Source organism: Dendrobates tinctorius, unplaced genomic scaffold (genome assembly GCF_039654945.1).
Source record: "Dendrobates tinctorius isolate UK_male_01 unplaced genomic scaffold, ASM3965494v1 ptg000029l, whole genome shotgun sequence".
NCBI lineage: Eukaryota > Metazoa > Chordata > Amphibia > Anura > Dendrobatidae > Dendrobates > Dendrobates tinctorius.
Window position 1 is genome coordinate 23,517,001 of NW_027361697.1, and position 14,003 is coordinate 23,531,003.

The window sequence follows — 14,003 nt, forward strand, 5'->3', positions numbered from 1 at the left end:
ACAATAAAAACATAATCGTTCACGGAAACGGTATTCCTGGCGTTCATTATTCTCACGTCTTTGTAGCGAGTCCACTTGCATAGGCACCTCCTCGGTCTCCCGTGGGTTTTTGCCTGTAGTTTCCCTAGATGGAAGAGAAAAATTAGCAATGCGATTTAAAGCTGCCCATTTCTCTTGTATGCGTTCCGTTAGGCGAATGTCAATACGCACAGTGTTGTAAAAACGACTCGAACTCCTGTGGGGACTCGAAACGAGCTAGCTCATCCTTGATTGCACTGGATAAACCTTTCCTAAAAATTGGCAATAAAGCATTGTTTTCCCAGTTGGTATCCACCACTAACCTCTTAAATTCGGTAACATATTCTATGACTGAGCGCTTCCCCTGGCGTAAGGACAGCAGGGCAGATTCAGCGGTGGCACGGCGGTTGGGATCGTCGAACATTTGCGCCATAGATGTCAGAAAATCATCCAAATTATTTAGACAGGTATCGTGACTTTCAACCATAGGATTTGCCCAAGCCAGAGCCCGTGATGTCAACGACATAATAATACATAAAACCTTAGATCTATCAGACCGGTAGTAAGAGGCATGTACATCAAAAAATAATATGCATTGATTAACAAACCCACGAAATTGGCTTCGGTCACCATTAAACCGGAATGGGGGCAACTTGGGCATACTGGGGGACGGTATACGCTCAGTAGGTAAGGCCTCCAGGACTTCCGTCCTGGTATGTAGATCCTGGAGAGCCTGACCAAACACCTGTGCATTGTGGTCCACCTGGGACTCTAAGTCTCTGAGCTTATTTTGTATAGCCCCCACCTCCTGCTGCAAGGAGTTAATCATAGAAAACATCTTGTCTGCTTGTGACTGTGACATTGCCCCAGCAGAAACCTCTTTTTGGCTGGAGTATCCTGTAATACTATTGTAGGAACTCGAGGATTCTGATAGCGTGGGGCAATGAACAGACAGAAGCAGGTTACTTTAGTGCAAATAGTGTATTTTATAACAGCAGTGACACCCAAAAACAATATGCTGATAACCTGAAATGAGACAAGTCCTAAAGCTATATAGCAATTCAGTAAAGTTCCTAAGACAGGGTCCTCATAAACATGTGATCCAAGGTGAGTGTAACACTCAGGTGACGTGGCACAGTTCACAACGTAGTGATGCAGAGAGAGTCCAATCAGGTATGTAGCAAGCACAGGGAAGTCCAGAACAAGTCTATAGGTAAATGCCAGACGCGCACAGGAAAGTCCAAAAGCTGATTCACAAGTTGATCCCTGGAGCGGCATGAACACAGGTGAGTCCAGGAACAGGTTCACATTAAGGCATACGGTAGGTGACAGTTCTGACTGCTCTCATTGGGGAAGAGTGAAGGGTTAAGAACCACACATAGTTCAGGAACACAGTTATTACCAGATACAGTGAACCAAGGGTTAAGTTCCAAAGATGAGTGCAGCTTTCCTACAGAGAACAGGGAATGTCCAGAGCCACAGCGGAAGCACACTAAGAAACCAGCAGCACAGCTGAAGGAAGCAGAATACTCCAGCAAGGAAAGGCAACACCTGAGCCGGTTTTATACACATGAACAGGAAGTAGGGCACACAAAAACAGCAACCTCCATCTTAACAAAGGGCAAATTAATTCACAAGGTGATTTAGAAAACCCGGAATACTGACAGCTTCATTCTCTTTTGTGTTTTTTCATTTAAGACAAATTAAATGAAGATAATAATACCAAAGAATTTGTGTTTGCAATCATTTTCAGGAAGAAAAAAGTATTATCTGACAAAATTGCAGGGGTGTCAATACTTTTGGCCACAACTTTAAATGCCAGAATTGACGCATCTTACAGATGCGCCTTTTCTGGGCTAGTTGGGGGCAGATTTTTTTTAGCTGTGGGTGTTGCACAAACAATGGTCCCCTTCTAGGCTAGTAATTTCTGTCCTCAGTCACTGGCTTGCCCTCTCTGGCGGAGCAAATTGCGCGGAAGCCCACACAAGTTTTTCTGTGAATTAATCATTTAATTTAACACCTACAGCTCCAAAATTTTACACACAGACACTACTAACATTATTAGTGAGATACATATATAAATCTAATGGATATGCAGTAGTTACTGTATGTAAACCATGTCTCATATCCTGTCGGGTTCTGTAATGATTTTACAGAAGCTGACAATTGAATTATCGGCTATTCTGCTATCTACCTCTGTATGAAATATATATATATATATATATATATATATATATATATTTATGTGTTTCACTGATATATATATATCTAGACTATATATATGTTTTTATGAATATTTGAGGCCATGGATCCATTATATGTCCATTTTGCAAGCCGACAAGAAAATCTTGCCGTACGGATGCCATACGGATGTCACACAGATGTTTGGATGCGAGAAAATCGCATCCTGGCATTGCACACGGATGACATACGGATCACTGTTCAGGGAACATTTCTGCAGTTCTTGTCCATAGAAAACAGACCGTATTTTTATATGTTAAGTGTGACTCCAGCCTTAAACTTTAATTGTCATTTATTAGCCTGAGCCTACAAAAATTTGTATGAAATATAAAGTTTTCTTCCTCTGTGTTGATCACCTTGCAAAGTTTAGTATCATCTGCAAATTTTTAAATATTACTCTGTGTGCTCTCTACAAGGGCATTAATAAATACAGTAAAAAGAAGAGGACCCAATACTGACACCTGAGTTAGCCCACTGATTACTGTGACCCTCTGTTTCCTATCACTGAGCTAGCTCTTAGCCCAATTACACATATGTTTTCATTTTTCTCATTTTCTATATGAATCTTTTATGTGGGACTGTGTCAGTCTCCTTTGATTAGTCCAAATACAGGATGGTCACAGTTTTACCCTGATCCATTCTAAAGCTTACCTCCCCATAGAAGCTTATGTCAGACAGACCAATCCCTTTTAAAACTCTGTTGGAACTGGGTTATTTTTAGTGAGATACTCCAGAATTGTATTTTGCAGCATGTGAATAGTGCAAGATTTAAATGGTCGAAAAACTACAGCAGAATTATTTTCTGTTTTCCCCGTAAAGAGTTAATAAGCATTAAGCAATAACGGTATAATGATGCCATACACTTCATCGCGAGAAACAAAGGACCTACGAAATTGAAAGCTTAAAAAAAATTATGGCTTCTGAAATGTGACATCAATAAAATGAAAAATCATTTTTGGTCTTTAAGCTCAGACTAGGCCTGGTCCTTATGGGTTTAATTGTTTTTAAATATGATGGGCAAATGTATAGAGAGCCTTCATTCACTTTAATAATAAAAACTGTTGTATTCTTATGTCCTGAAAAGTTGGATTTGACATTCAGAAAAACTTCAGAGTTCTTTATGCCATGCAACAGAGTTCAGGAACGGAGACTGGAGCAAAGTGGAAACTGGAAGATACATTCTCAAATGAATGTAACACAAGGTCTAACTTAGGTAGATTTTGTATGTTCTCCCCGTGTTTGTGTGAGTTTCCTCCCACACCCCAAAGACATACAGATGATGTCTGTAAAGGGGGTTTTACACATAGCGATATCGTTAGCAATATCGCTACAGCATCACCGATTTGGTGACGCAGCAGCGATATTGCTAGCGATATCGCTATGTGTGATACTTACCTCCGACCGGCTCCCCAGCTGTCTGTTGCTGATCGCGCAGCTCCATTTCTCGTCAGGCGCTTCCTGCTGGCGCCGACGAGCGACGTGTGGACGCGGACGGGAGAACGTCAGGATCGCCTCGTCTGAAAGGTAAGTAACGACCGCTGTATCGCTGCTGCATCGCTGTGAGATCTGCCTGTGTGGCAGCTCACTAGCGACCATTTAGCGATGCACCAGCGATCCTGACCGGGTCGTATCGTGGTCGGGATCGCTGGTGCATCGATAAATGTAAAGGGGCCTTAAAGCGCTGCGGAATATGATAACGCTATATAAGCAAAGCAAAAGAAATAATGTCACCAATGACTGTGTTTGGTAGCCACAAAGACCATATTGTTATCTCGGTGAAGATTTTCAGAGAGCAAAACAATAAATATAATTTGCACGATGAGATGGTTATTCTGATCCTTCTGACTTGCAACAACTGTATGTATCTAAAGGTTTGTTCATTAATATTCATTACAGTCTCTTATCTTCTAGAATAAATAATTAAGCAGCTTTCTCTACTAGCTGATGGCTGACTGGTCTTTTGTGTAATCTCACATTTACTTCAGTGCTGCAGTAAATGTGATTGGTCAAAGCCATCATTGAAGCTCCAGCTTTTCTACTCATTCATAGATACAAAAACACCTTAGTCTCATTTCTTTAAGAAAAAAGACTCCAAAAATAACTATAGTAAGAGTCTTCTCTCATGAAAGTATCAAATCTACAACCGAATATTGCTCTAAAATAATGGTAACATACAGTATACTGTTTAAAGCGATTATCCGCTTATGAGAATAATCAGCTGTAATCTGTAGGGCAATGCTACTACATGGGTTAATAAAAAATTAAAGCTGCACGCTGAAACCCTATAAGATGTAAAAATTGAATATATGAAATTGGAACCGCATTACTGCTGTAGAAAACATGCTAAAAAATGATGGTACTTAGCTCACATATTGGACAATTCGTGTGAGCCCAATAGCCAGCAACAAAGTGTACCCACTTTTTGGGACCCCCATACCTAACATGATGACTCTCCTGGACTAAATGCCTGCAATTATATGCTCAGGTAGGATCAAGTTCTATTTAAAAGACTGCCATCAGGTTTTCTATGTCAACAGTCCCTACTGTAATCACTTTTCTTTTTTTTTTCTTTAATCACGAAAATCAGATAACATAAACACTTAAAAGGCTGATCCCTGTCAAGGGGACTAACCACTTATGAAAACAATGACCAGTTTTACAGGGATTAAATTGAACAAAAACAGACCAACACCTCATTATCTATAACTCCTCCCTTTTTTCTCTTCACTGGCCCATCTATTCTAGAACAAAGGAAATACAGTCATATGTAAAAGTTTGGGCACCCCTATTAATGTTAACCTTTTTTCTTTATAACAATTTTGGTTTTTGCAACAGCTATTTCAGTTTCATATATCTAATAACTGATGAACTCAGTTATATTTCTGGATTCAAATGAGGTTTATTGTGCTAACAGAAAATGTGCAATCTGCATTTAAACAAAATTTGACCGGTGCAAAAGTATGGGCACCCTTATCATTTTCTTGATTTGAACACTCCTAACTACTTTTTACTGACTTCCTGAAGAACTAAATTGGTTTTGTAACCTCATTGAGCTTTGAACTTCATAGCCAGGTGTATCAAATCATGAGAAAAGGTTTTTAAAGTGGCCACTTGCAAGTAGTTCTCCTATTTGATTCTCCTATGAAGAGTGGCATCATGGGCTCCTCAAAACAACTCTCAAATGATCTGAAAACAAAGATTATTCAACATAGCTTTTCAGGGGAAGGATACAAAAAGTTGTCTCAGAGATTTAACCTGTCAGTTTCCACTGTGAGGAACATAGTAAGGAAATGGAAGAACACAGGTACAGTTCTTGTTAAGCCCAGAAGTGGCAGGCCAAGAAAAATATCCGAAAGGCAGAGAAGAAGAATGGTGAGAACAGTCAAGGACAATCCACAGACCACCTCCAAAGACCTGCAGCATCATCTTGCTGCAGATGGTGTCACTGTGCATCAGTCAACAATACAGCACATGCATAACGCCTTTTTGTATGACCAAACAACTCAATCTTTGTTTCATCAGTCCACAGGACCTTCTTCCAAAATGTAACTGGCTTGTCCCAATGTGCTTTTGCATACCTCAGGCGACTCTGTTTGTGGCGTGCTTGCAGAAACGGCTTCTCTCGCATCACTCTCCCATACAGCTTCTCCTTGTGCAAAGTGCGCTGTATTGTTGACCGATGCACAGTGACACCATCTGCAGCAAGATGCTGCTGCAGGTCTTTGGAGGTGGTCTTTGGATTGTCCTTGACTGTTCTCACCATTCTTCTTCTCTGCCTTTCTGATATTTTTCTTGGTCTGCCACTTCTGGGCTTAACAAGAACTGTACCTGTGTTCTTCCATTTCCTTACTATGTTCCTCACAGTGGAAACCGACAGGTTAAATCTCTGAGACAACTTTTGTATCCTTCCCCTGAAAAGCTATGTTGAATAATCTTTGTTTTCAGATCATTTGAGAGTTGTTTTGAGGAGCCCATGATGCCACTCTTCATAGGAGAATCAAATAGGAGAACTACTTGCAAGTGGCCACCTTAAATACCTTTTCTCATGATTTGATACACCTGGCTATGATGTTCAAAGCTCAATGAGGTTACAAAACCAACTTAGTGCTTCAGGAAGTCAGTAAAAAGTAGTTAGGAGTGTTCAAATCAAGAAAATGATAAGGGTGCCCATACTTTTGCACCGGTCAAATTTTGTTTAAATGCAGATTGCACATTTTCTGTTAGTACAATAAACCTCATTTGAATCCAGAAATATAACTGAGTCCATCAGTTATTAGATATATGAAACTGAAATAGCTGTTGCAAAAACCAAAATTGTTATAAAGAAAAAAGGTTAACATTAATAGGGGTGCCCAAACTTTTACATATGACTGTATCATCTCTATGTGGACATGGGTTAAAAAAATTGCTAAATATAATCTGAGATTTTGCAATATTATGTCAAATCAACCCAGTTTAATAGAAGTGCCTCCTTCCAATTTTTCACACGTATACCAACCAGTGCATTGAATACAAGGGTGCAAAGACTGTCTGGTAGTCAATGGTTGTGTAACAATAAATTTTCCCCAAATAATTAAGAAGTGTTCTGTTATTTTTTTCTTTTTCATGAAATATTTCTATCCAATCCATCTTAAAAAGAAAGTCTGTTTTATGTTTCATTAGAGAAAATGAAGGGGCATGTTACGAGCATAACACTAAAAAAATGCTCTTGCGGGCAGCTGCCGCTATATATGTAAGATGCTGCTATCTTCACTGTTTACTAGTGAGTTAGTGTTTATATAAAATACAGAGCCCACTCTGGTGTTATCAAGAGCAAGATATTGAAAGTATCTTTTATGAATTGAGCACTCATTTGCCATATCTCTTGGATGAGTGAGCACTCACACAAATGTAAGCAACCTTCTAAATGATTGTTTAGTTTAACACCACAGCCCAGAATATATGTAAAAATAGACTTTATATCTTTCCTATGCTGTAGGCAAATCCTCACCCAGCAGTGTGATGGGACCTTTCTCCGAGCTTTCAGTTATGCAGATAATTCTGCACCTTGCCTTGATTGATGTGGATGACATTCCCTCCATATCCACATCTAGCAGTAAGGCTGGGGAGCTACACAGCATTTTTTGACACAACAGAGATCAAGCTGTCAAAATCATTAAAATGGCACTGCTATATCATAGCGAAAGGCAGGTGAATGTGTTCACATTGGGACTCCAGGGTACTGTGATAAGCAAGTTGCGAAGAATCCAACTGACTTACAACTTGCTTATTGTGGTACCTTGGGATTCGCAATACAGTCACATTCACCTGCATTATGCTGCAATGTAGCAGATATACGGAGCGATCTTTGGCTGCTTGACCCACATCACAGCCAAAGTCTTTGCACAGCTACAGCCTAATTCTTGTGCTTACTCCATTTACTGAAAGCCTTGCACATGTGCCTGGTCAGGGCAGTGACTTAATTCACCTATGTGCATGCGCTTGGTTCTGGCAAACAAAACAACCTCAAGATGTATTGCTAGATGTGGATAATAGAAGAGACTTTATCCACATTATTCAAGGGGAGGATGCAGCATTGTCTACACTGCTGGTGGTTGTGAGAACAGTCTGGCCATCAGATCTGACAGTTCAGTGGGGATTTGCATAAGAAATAAAGGCTATTTTTACAGGACTTTTGGGCTACGTTCGTGAATTAAGACTGATAATTACAGCAGGAATACAGCGGTACGGCCATTTTAAGTAGAGCAACCTTATGACAGATTCCTTTCAGTGTTTACCTGGGCCAGTTTAGTATATGGTAACCTACTATTACAAAAAACATATTTGAGTCACACAGTTTTTGTTGAACATTTTCAAAAACAGAAAAGGATAATAATAAAATAAAGACGTAACTTCCTAATCCCAATCCCACCCTATCCCAACCCTATTTCTAACTTTCCTTGTTAGTTTCACCCTGTTGTTGTCCTTGGGAAATACTGTTTAAGGCACCTGTTCATGCATTGCTATTTGAATCTAAGATTTAATAGTGAGCGAATGTACTCATCAATATTCTTGGCTAAATTAATGTTAAAGGGGCTAGGCCAGGAAAAATTCAACCAAGGGGCCAACATTTTTTCAAATTTAAGAGACGTTGCTCTCTTCTGAAACAAAAATCTCTCAAGCATTCAATTAATTCTGGGAATGTATTCTTGTATATTAGGAGGATCATCATCCTTCCAATGAAAGGAAATTAGCTTTCTGGCTTTGTATAGCAAACACAGAACAGTTGGTGGGCCTCCTCAGTTGGTACGCCACCGACATAACCCAGCAGGCATCCAGTGGGATCCAAAATTGTTTTCCAGAAATCACTAAATTTAGGCCAGCGCCACATTACATGACATAGGACAACATTAGGGGCAACACACCTATAGCACTTTGAATCTGTTTTGTAGCCAAAGGTGTATAGCTGCGGAGTGGGTGGGAGAGTTGTACTTCACTCATTGATTGATATCATGGGGAGTGACTGTAAAATAAATTCCCAAATATCCTCACTAATTAGGCCCATGTCCTGCTCCCATTTGATTTTTAGAGGATCTGTTCCATCCAGCACTTGTAGTGAAGCGAGATAATAATGCCTTTCATCGAGCCTTCCCAACTACACTGTCTAAAAACGCAGCCCCCTTACTTTGAAAGAATGGGAATTGTCTATTTTGCAATGTAAAAGGGTGTCTTAATAGCAGATATTGGTAACTATTTTGCTTGATAGGCCTAGCTCTTCCTAAAATTCCTTTTAAAACCTTAAACTGGCTATCCTTAATTAGTTGTGAAATTCAAAAGAGCCCTTTACTTTTGCCAATGCCTAAATGCCTTCTCATTTGCAAAGTTCTGGGTAAACAAAATAAATATTTGGAATATGGTTCAATGTCAGCTTTAAATGAGCATCAATAGGGAAAGTTCCCAGGCATTTGTTTTATTTCACTGGAAATTCAGTGACATCTCTCTCATGACCTAATAAATTGAGTGTGCATGCAGAATTACAGGTAGACACGCTGCCACCAGACCTCTGAAGGGGGCATATTTCCCAACAAAATAAAGCATGGGGCATGTTAAAACTTAATATGCCTAATACTCTTTTCCCCCATTATAGCTGCCTTCAGGGGACTGTTAGTTTGTTCTCTTACAAATTCTATTGTCAGCGACAACTATCTGATGTTTACAAATGGCTTTATTATTTCTTTTCAGCCTGTTAAGGTCCCGTTACATTTAGCGATGCACCAGCGATCCTGACAATGATACAACCCGGTCTGGATCGCTGGTGCATCGCTAAATGGTCGCTAGTGAGCTGCCAAACAGGCAGATCTCACTAGCGGTGCAGCGGCGGTCGTCACTTACCTGTCACACGCAGCGAGGGTGACGTCTTCCGCCTGCGTCCATGGAGTCGCTCGTCGGTGCCAGCAGGAAGCCGACGACGAGAATTGGACCAGGACGATCTCGCGCGATCAGCGATATCCAGCGGGGAGCCAGGTCGGAGGTGAGTATCACATGTAGCGAGATCGCTGTTGCATCACAAAATCGGTGACGCTTTAGCGATATCGCTAGCGATCTCGCTATGTGTGAAGGGGGCTTTACTCCTTGCAGTACGATGCGGTCTGGCAAATTACACATTCTTTTAAATGTCTTGCCTTTAAAAATGATTAGCATGTGTATATATATTTGTTAGGTATAGAAAAAATGTTGAAATTCTTACCATACAACTGTCTACATATAATTGTCTATGTATTTCATTACCTGAAAGCGTAATTTATGTCGTTCATTTTACTCCCTGTAAGTAGGAGGCCTACAGACATTGTTAAGAACAGGAATGAGGGAATGCAACCATCACTGCAAAAACAAGGAAACTTGTGGGCATGAATGTTGTAAGTTTCTGATCACATCCATAGACCTGATTTCTTTTTATAGTACTTATTTTGAAGTTGTGGGTCAGTTTACAGGCATTTTAACTCTGATTCAACAAGCCGAGTGATGTTGACTTGCCATGATGATGGGACACCTCTTAATGAATCAGGAGTGTCTGACAAGTGATGTGTGACTCCGTGCAGCTTGCTAAACAAATTTTAGTCAAGTCAGCCATCCATTTTGGCAAAGCTGGGTGAAAACTAAATTCTTTGCAGAAATTGTGCAACTTTTGAAAGCAATTTACGCCACAATTTTGGCATAATTGCTTTGATGAATTGGGGCCTTTATCTGCTCTCATATATTTTGATGCCCTAGTAAGACTAACCTAGTGGGTGCAATATCTACGGTGAGGACATACTCTCTACCTTCTTGCAGGTTGATTCCACAGATCTTTCTTAATGGCCTTATCTACAAGGAGATTATCATTTTAAAAATATTTTTAGATTAATCAAAGTTTTCCAATGATTGTCCAGTACAAACACATTAATTGATTTTTTTATAATGATCTGAAGAGTTTTCTTCATCTGCCTTATAGTTCTTGTAAAGAAGTATCTGTGAGTGGTCAGTGGAAACAGGAGGAAGAAATTGGAGCATTCTCCAAGGCAAACAAAACTATGATCACCACTATTACTAAATGCATATCTTTCCAACATTAAAAAGAACCCATAAGTTTCCCTAAACTTCTCAAACCACCTCCATAATTATTTACAGCTGTAATCTAAATCAATACAGGTGAAGTTCCCTTTAACACCTGCTATATTCTTGATAGGTGCTTGTTTTTTCAAATTTATTTTTGATGTCTAAAAAAAACCTTTAAAACTGTAGCCTTTCAAGTAATTTCTCTTAAGGTCTCCATGCACATCAGAAAGCTGTCAACCAAACAAAAGTTTGGCCGACAGCTATCTCTCCTAACTCCGCCATACCCAGAAGTGCTCGACTTGGAATGAGCACTACTATGTTCTCTATGAGAAAGCTGCTGACAGAATCATTTCTCAATGTCGAATGAAAGAATCAGCTGTTGAAATTTTAACAACTCGGTTTTCTTTACCCTGAAGTCATCTGTTGCAGAAAGATCAGGAGGCCCCCATACACTTTAGGTGGTTGTCCGATTCTGCCAAAATCAGCAAGTTAGCCCCCATACACAGTGAATAAAAATCGGCCTTTTAGTCAGGTAGCCAGAAGGAACATACTCTTATTGCAAACCGTGCATGCTTACTTTTTCAATGGGTGTTATAGAGCCACATTGCTATCAGAAATGAATAGAGCTTGATAGGTCCAAAATACAAAATTCATAATTTGGGGAGAAGCTGAAATACTTGGTTTTTCAGTTAAAGGATTCAAGGAAGAAAGACGGTGGATAATGAAATAGTTGTACATTCCATCAACTGAATTTTTTCAATAATTCATCAGGATCACAACAATCTTACTGACCGTCAAATATACCAGTAATTGGTAAAGCTGTACAGTCCAGGATGTCATGTCTCAGGATTAGGGGAGTTTTACTGTAATTCATTTTTAACTATTATGTTCATTCTTAGCCATTGAACAGTACTCAAGTGCAATATATTTGTTTCACTGAGTGCACTCCTTTCCACTGTTTTCTTTAAAGAAATAATATTCTTATGAGTAGAGTTGAGCGAAACGGGTCGAAAAAATTCAAAAGTCGCCGACTTTTGGCAAAGTCGGGTTTCATGAAACGAAACCCGACCCTAGGATGAGGTCGGCCACGAGGTCGGCGATTTACGCGCCAAAGTCGCGTTTCAAAAGTTTGTTTTGCGCTCTTTTTCAGCCAATCAGGATCCACGGACACTGTGGGCAATGTGATGACATAGGCACGGGTCACCAACATCTTTCAGAAGGGCATGCAAGTGATTGGCTTGCTTTGGTGGGCGTCACAGGGGGTATAAAAGGGCGTGCACGCCGACCGCCATCTTACTTCTGCCGATCTTAGTATAGGGAGAGGTTGCTGCTGATTCTGTAGGGAGAGCGTTAGGCAGGGAAGAAGACAAAAAAACTGCTTCTGCTGCTAGCGATTTGGCCTGCACAACACACAAGTCACTGTGTGTGCAGTGCAAGGGGAGGCTATATTGTGGTGTATCAGTGGTGTTGGTTGTTGGGCTGCCTTTTAAGGCTTCCTGACACGCTGGCATTGCTGTTTACCCACTGCTCCGCAAACTGCTTTTTTAAAAGCAATCCAATCTCCCTTATCCTCTCGTCACTTTGGTCACAGGCAGCTATGCCATCGAGCGTGTCACATAGCGCTCAGATATCAGTGGGCCGCACACAATCCACAAGTGTCCACTGTCCACAAGTGTACGCAGAGATTCAAAATCTCCATTATCCTCTCGTCACTTTGGTCACAGGCAGCTGTGCCATCGAGCGTGTCACATAGCGCTCAGATATCAGTGGGCCGCACACAATCCACAAGTGTCCAGTGTCCAACAGTGTACGCAGAGATTCAAAATCTCCATTATCCTCTCGTCACTTTGGTCACAGGCAGCTGTGCCATCGAGCGTGTCACATAGCGCTCAGATATCAGTGGGCCGCACACAATCCACAAGTGTCCAGTGTCCAAAAGTGTATGCAGAGATTCAAAATCTCCATTATCCTCTCGTCACTTTGGTCACAGGCAGCTGTGCCATCGAGCGTGTCACATAGCGCTCAGATATCAGTGGGCCGCACACAATCCACAAGTGTCCACTGTCCAAAAGTGTACGCAAAGATTCAAAATCTCCATTATCCTCTCGTCACTTTGGTCACAGGCAGCTGTGCCATCGAGCGTGTCACATAGCGCTCAGATATCAGTGGGCCGCACACAATCCACAAGTGTTCAGTGTCCAAAAGTGTACGCAGAGATTCAAAATCTCCATTATCCTCTCGTCACTTTGGTCACAGGCAGCTGTGCCATCGAGCGTGTCACATAGCGCTCAGATATCAGTGGGCCGCACACAATCCACAAGTGTCCACTGTCCACAAGTGTACGCAGAGATTCAAAATCTCCATTATCCTCTCGTCACTTTGGTCACAGGCAGCTGTGCCATCGAGCGTGTCACATAGCGCTCAGATATCAGTGGGCCGCACACAATCCACAAGTGTCCACTGTCCACAAGTGTACGCAGAGATTCAAAATCTCCATTATCCTCTCGTCACTTTGGTCACAGGCAGCTGTGCCATCGAGCGTGTCACATAGCGCTCAGATATCAGTGGGCCGCACACAATCCACAAGTGTCCAGTGTCCAACAGTGTACGCAGAGATTCAAAATCTCCATTATCCTCTCGTCACTTTGGTCACAGGCAGCTGTGCCATCGAGCGTGTCACATAGCGCTCAGATATCAGTGGGCCGCACACAATCCACAAGTGTCCAGTGTCCAAAAGTGTACGCAGAGATTCAAAATCTCCATTATCCTCTCGTCACTTTGGTCACAGGCAGCTGTGCCATCGAGCGTGTCACATAGCGCTCAGATATCAGTGGGCCGCACACAATCCACAAGTGTCCACTGTCCACAAGTGTACGCAGAGATTCAAAATCTCCATTATCCTCTCGTCACTTTGGTCACAGGCAGCTGTGCCATCGAGCGTGTCACATAGCGCTCAGATATCAGTGGGCCGCACACAATCCACAAGTGTCCAGTGTCCAACAGTGTACGCAGAGATTCAAAATCTCCATTATCCTCTCGTCACTTTGGTCACAGGCAGGTGTGCCATCGAGCGTGTCACATAGCGCTCAGATATCAGTGGGCCGCACACAATCCACAAGTGTCCACTGTCCACAAGTGTACGCAGAGATTCAAAATCTCCATTATCCTCT

At 41.4% G+C, this 14,003-nt stretch overlaps 1 protein-coding gene across 1 annotated transcript in view; it reads left to right on the forward strand.

Annotated features, from left to right (window-relative positions):
• Nucleotides 1-14,003, forward strand: part of HFM1 (helicase for meiosis 1) — a 307,691-nt gene that overhangs the window by 273,589 nt on the left and 20,099 nt on the right. Inside the window, exon 29 of the mRNA XM_073571760.1 lies at nucleotides 10,071-10,154. Within this exon, the coding sequence (XP_073427861.1) occupies nucleotides 10,071-10,154 (84 nt within the window). The remainder of the gene's footprint in view (nucleotides 1-10,070; nucleotides 10,155-14,003) is intronic.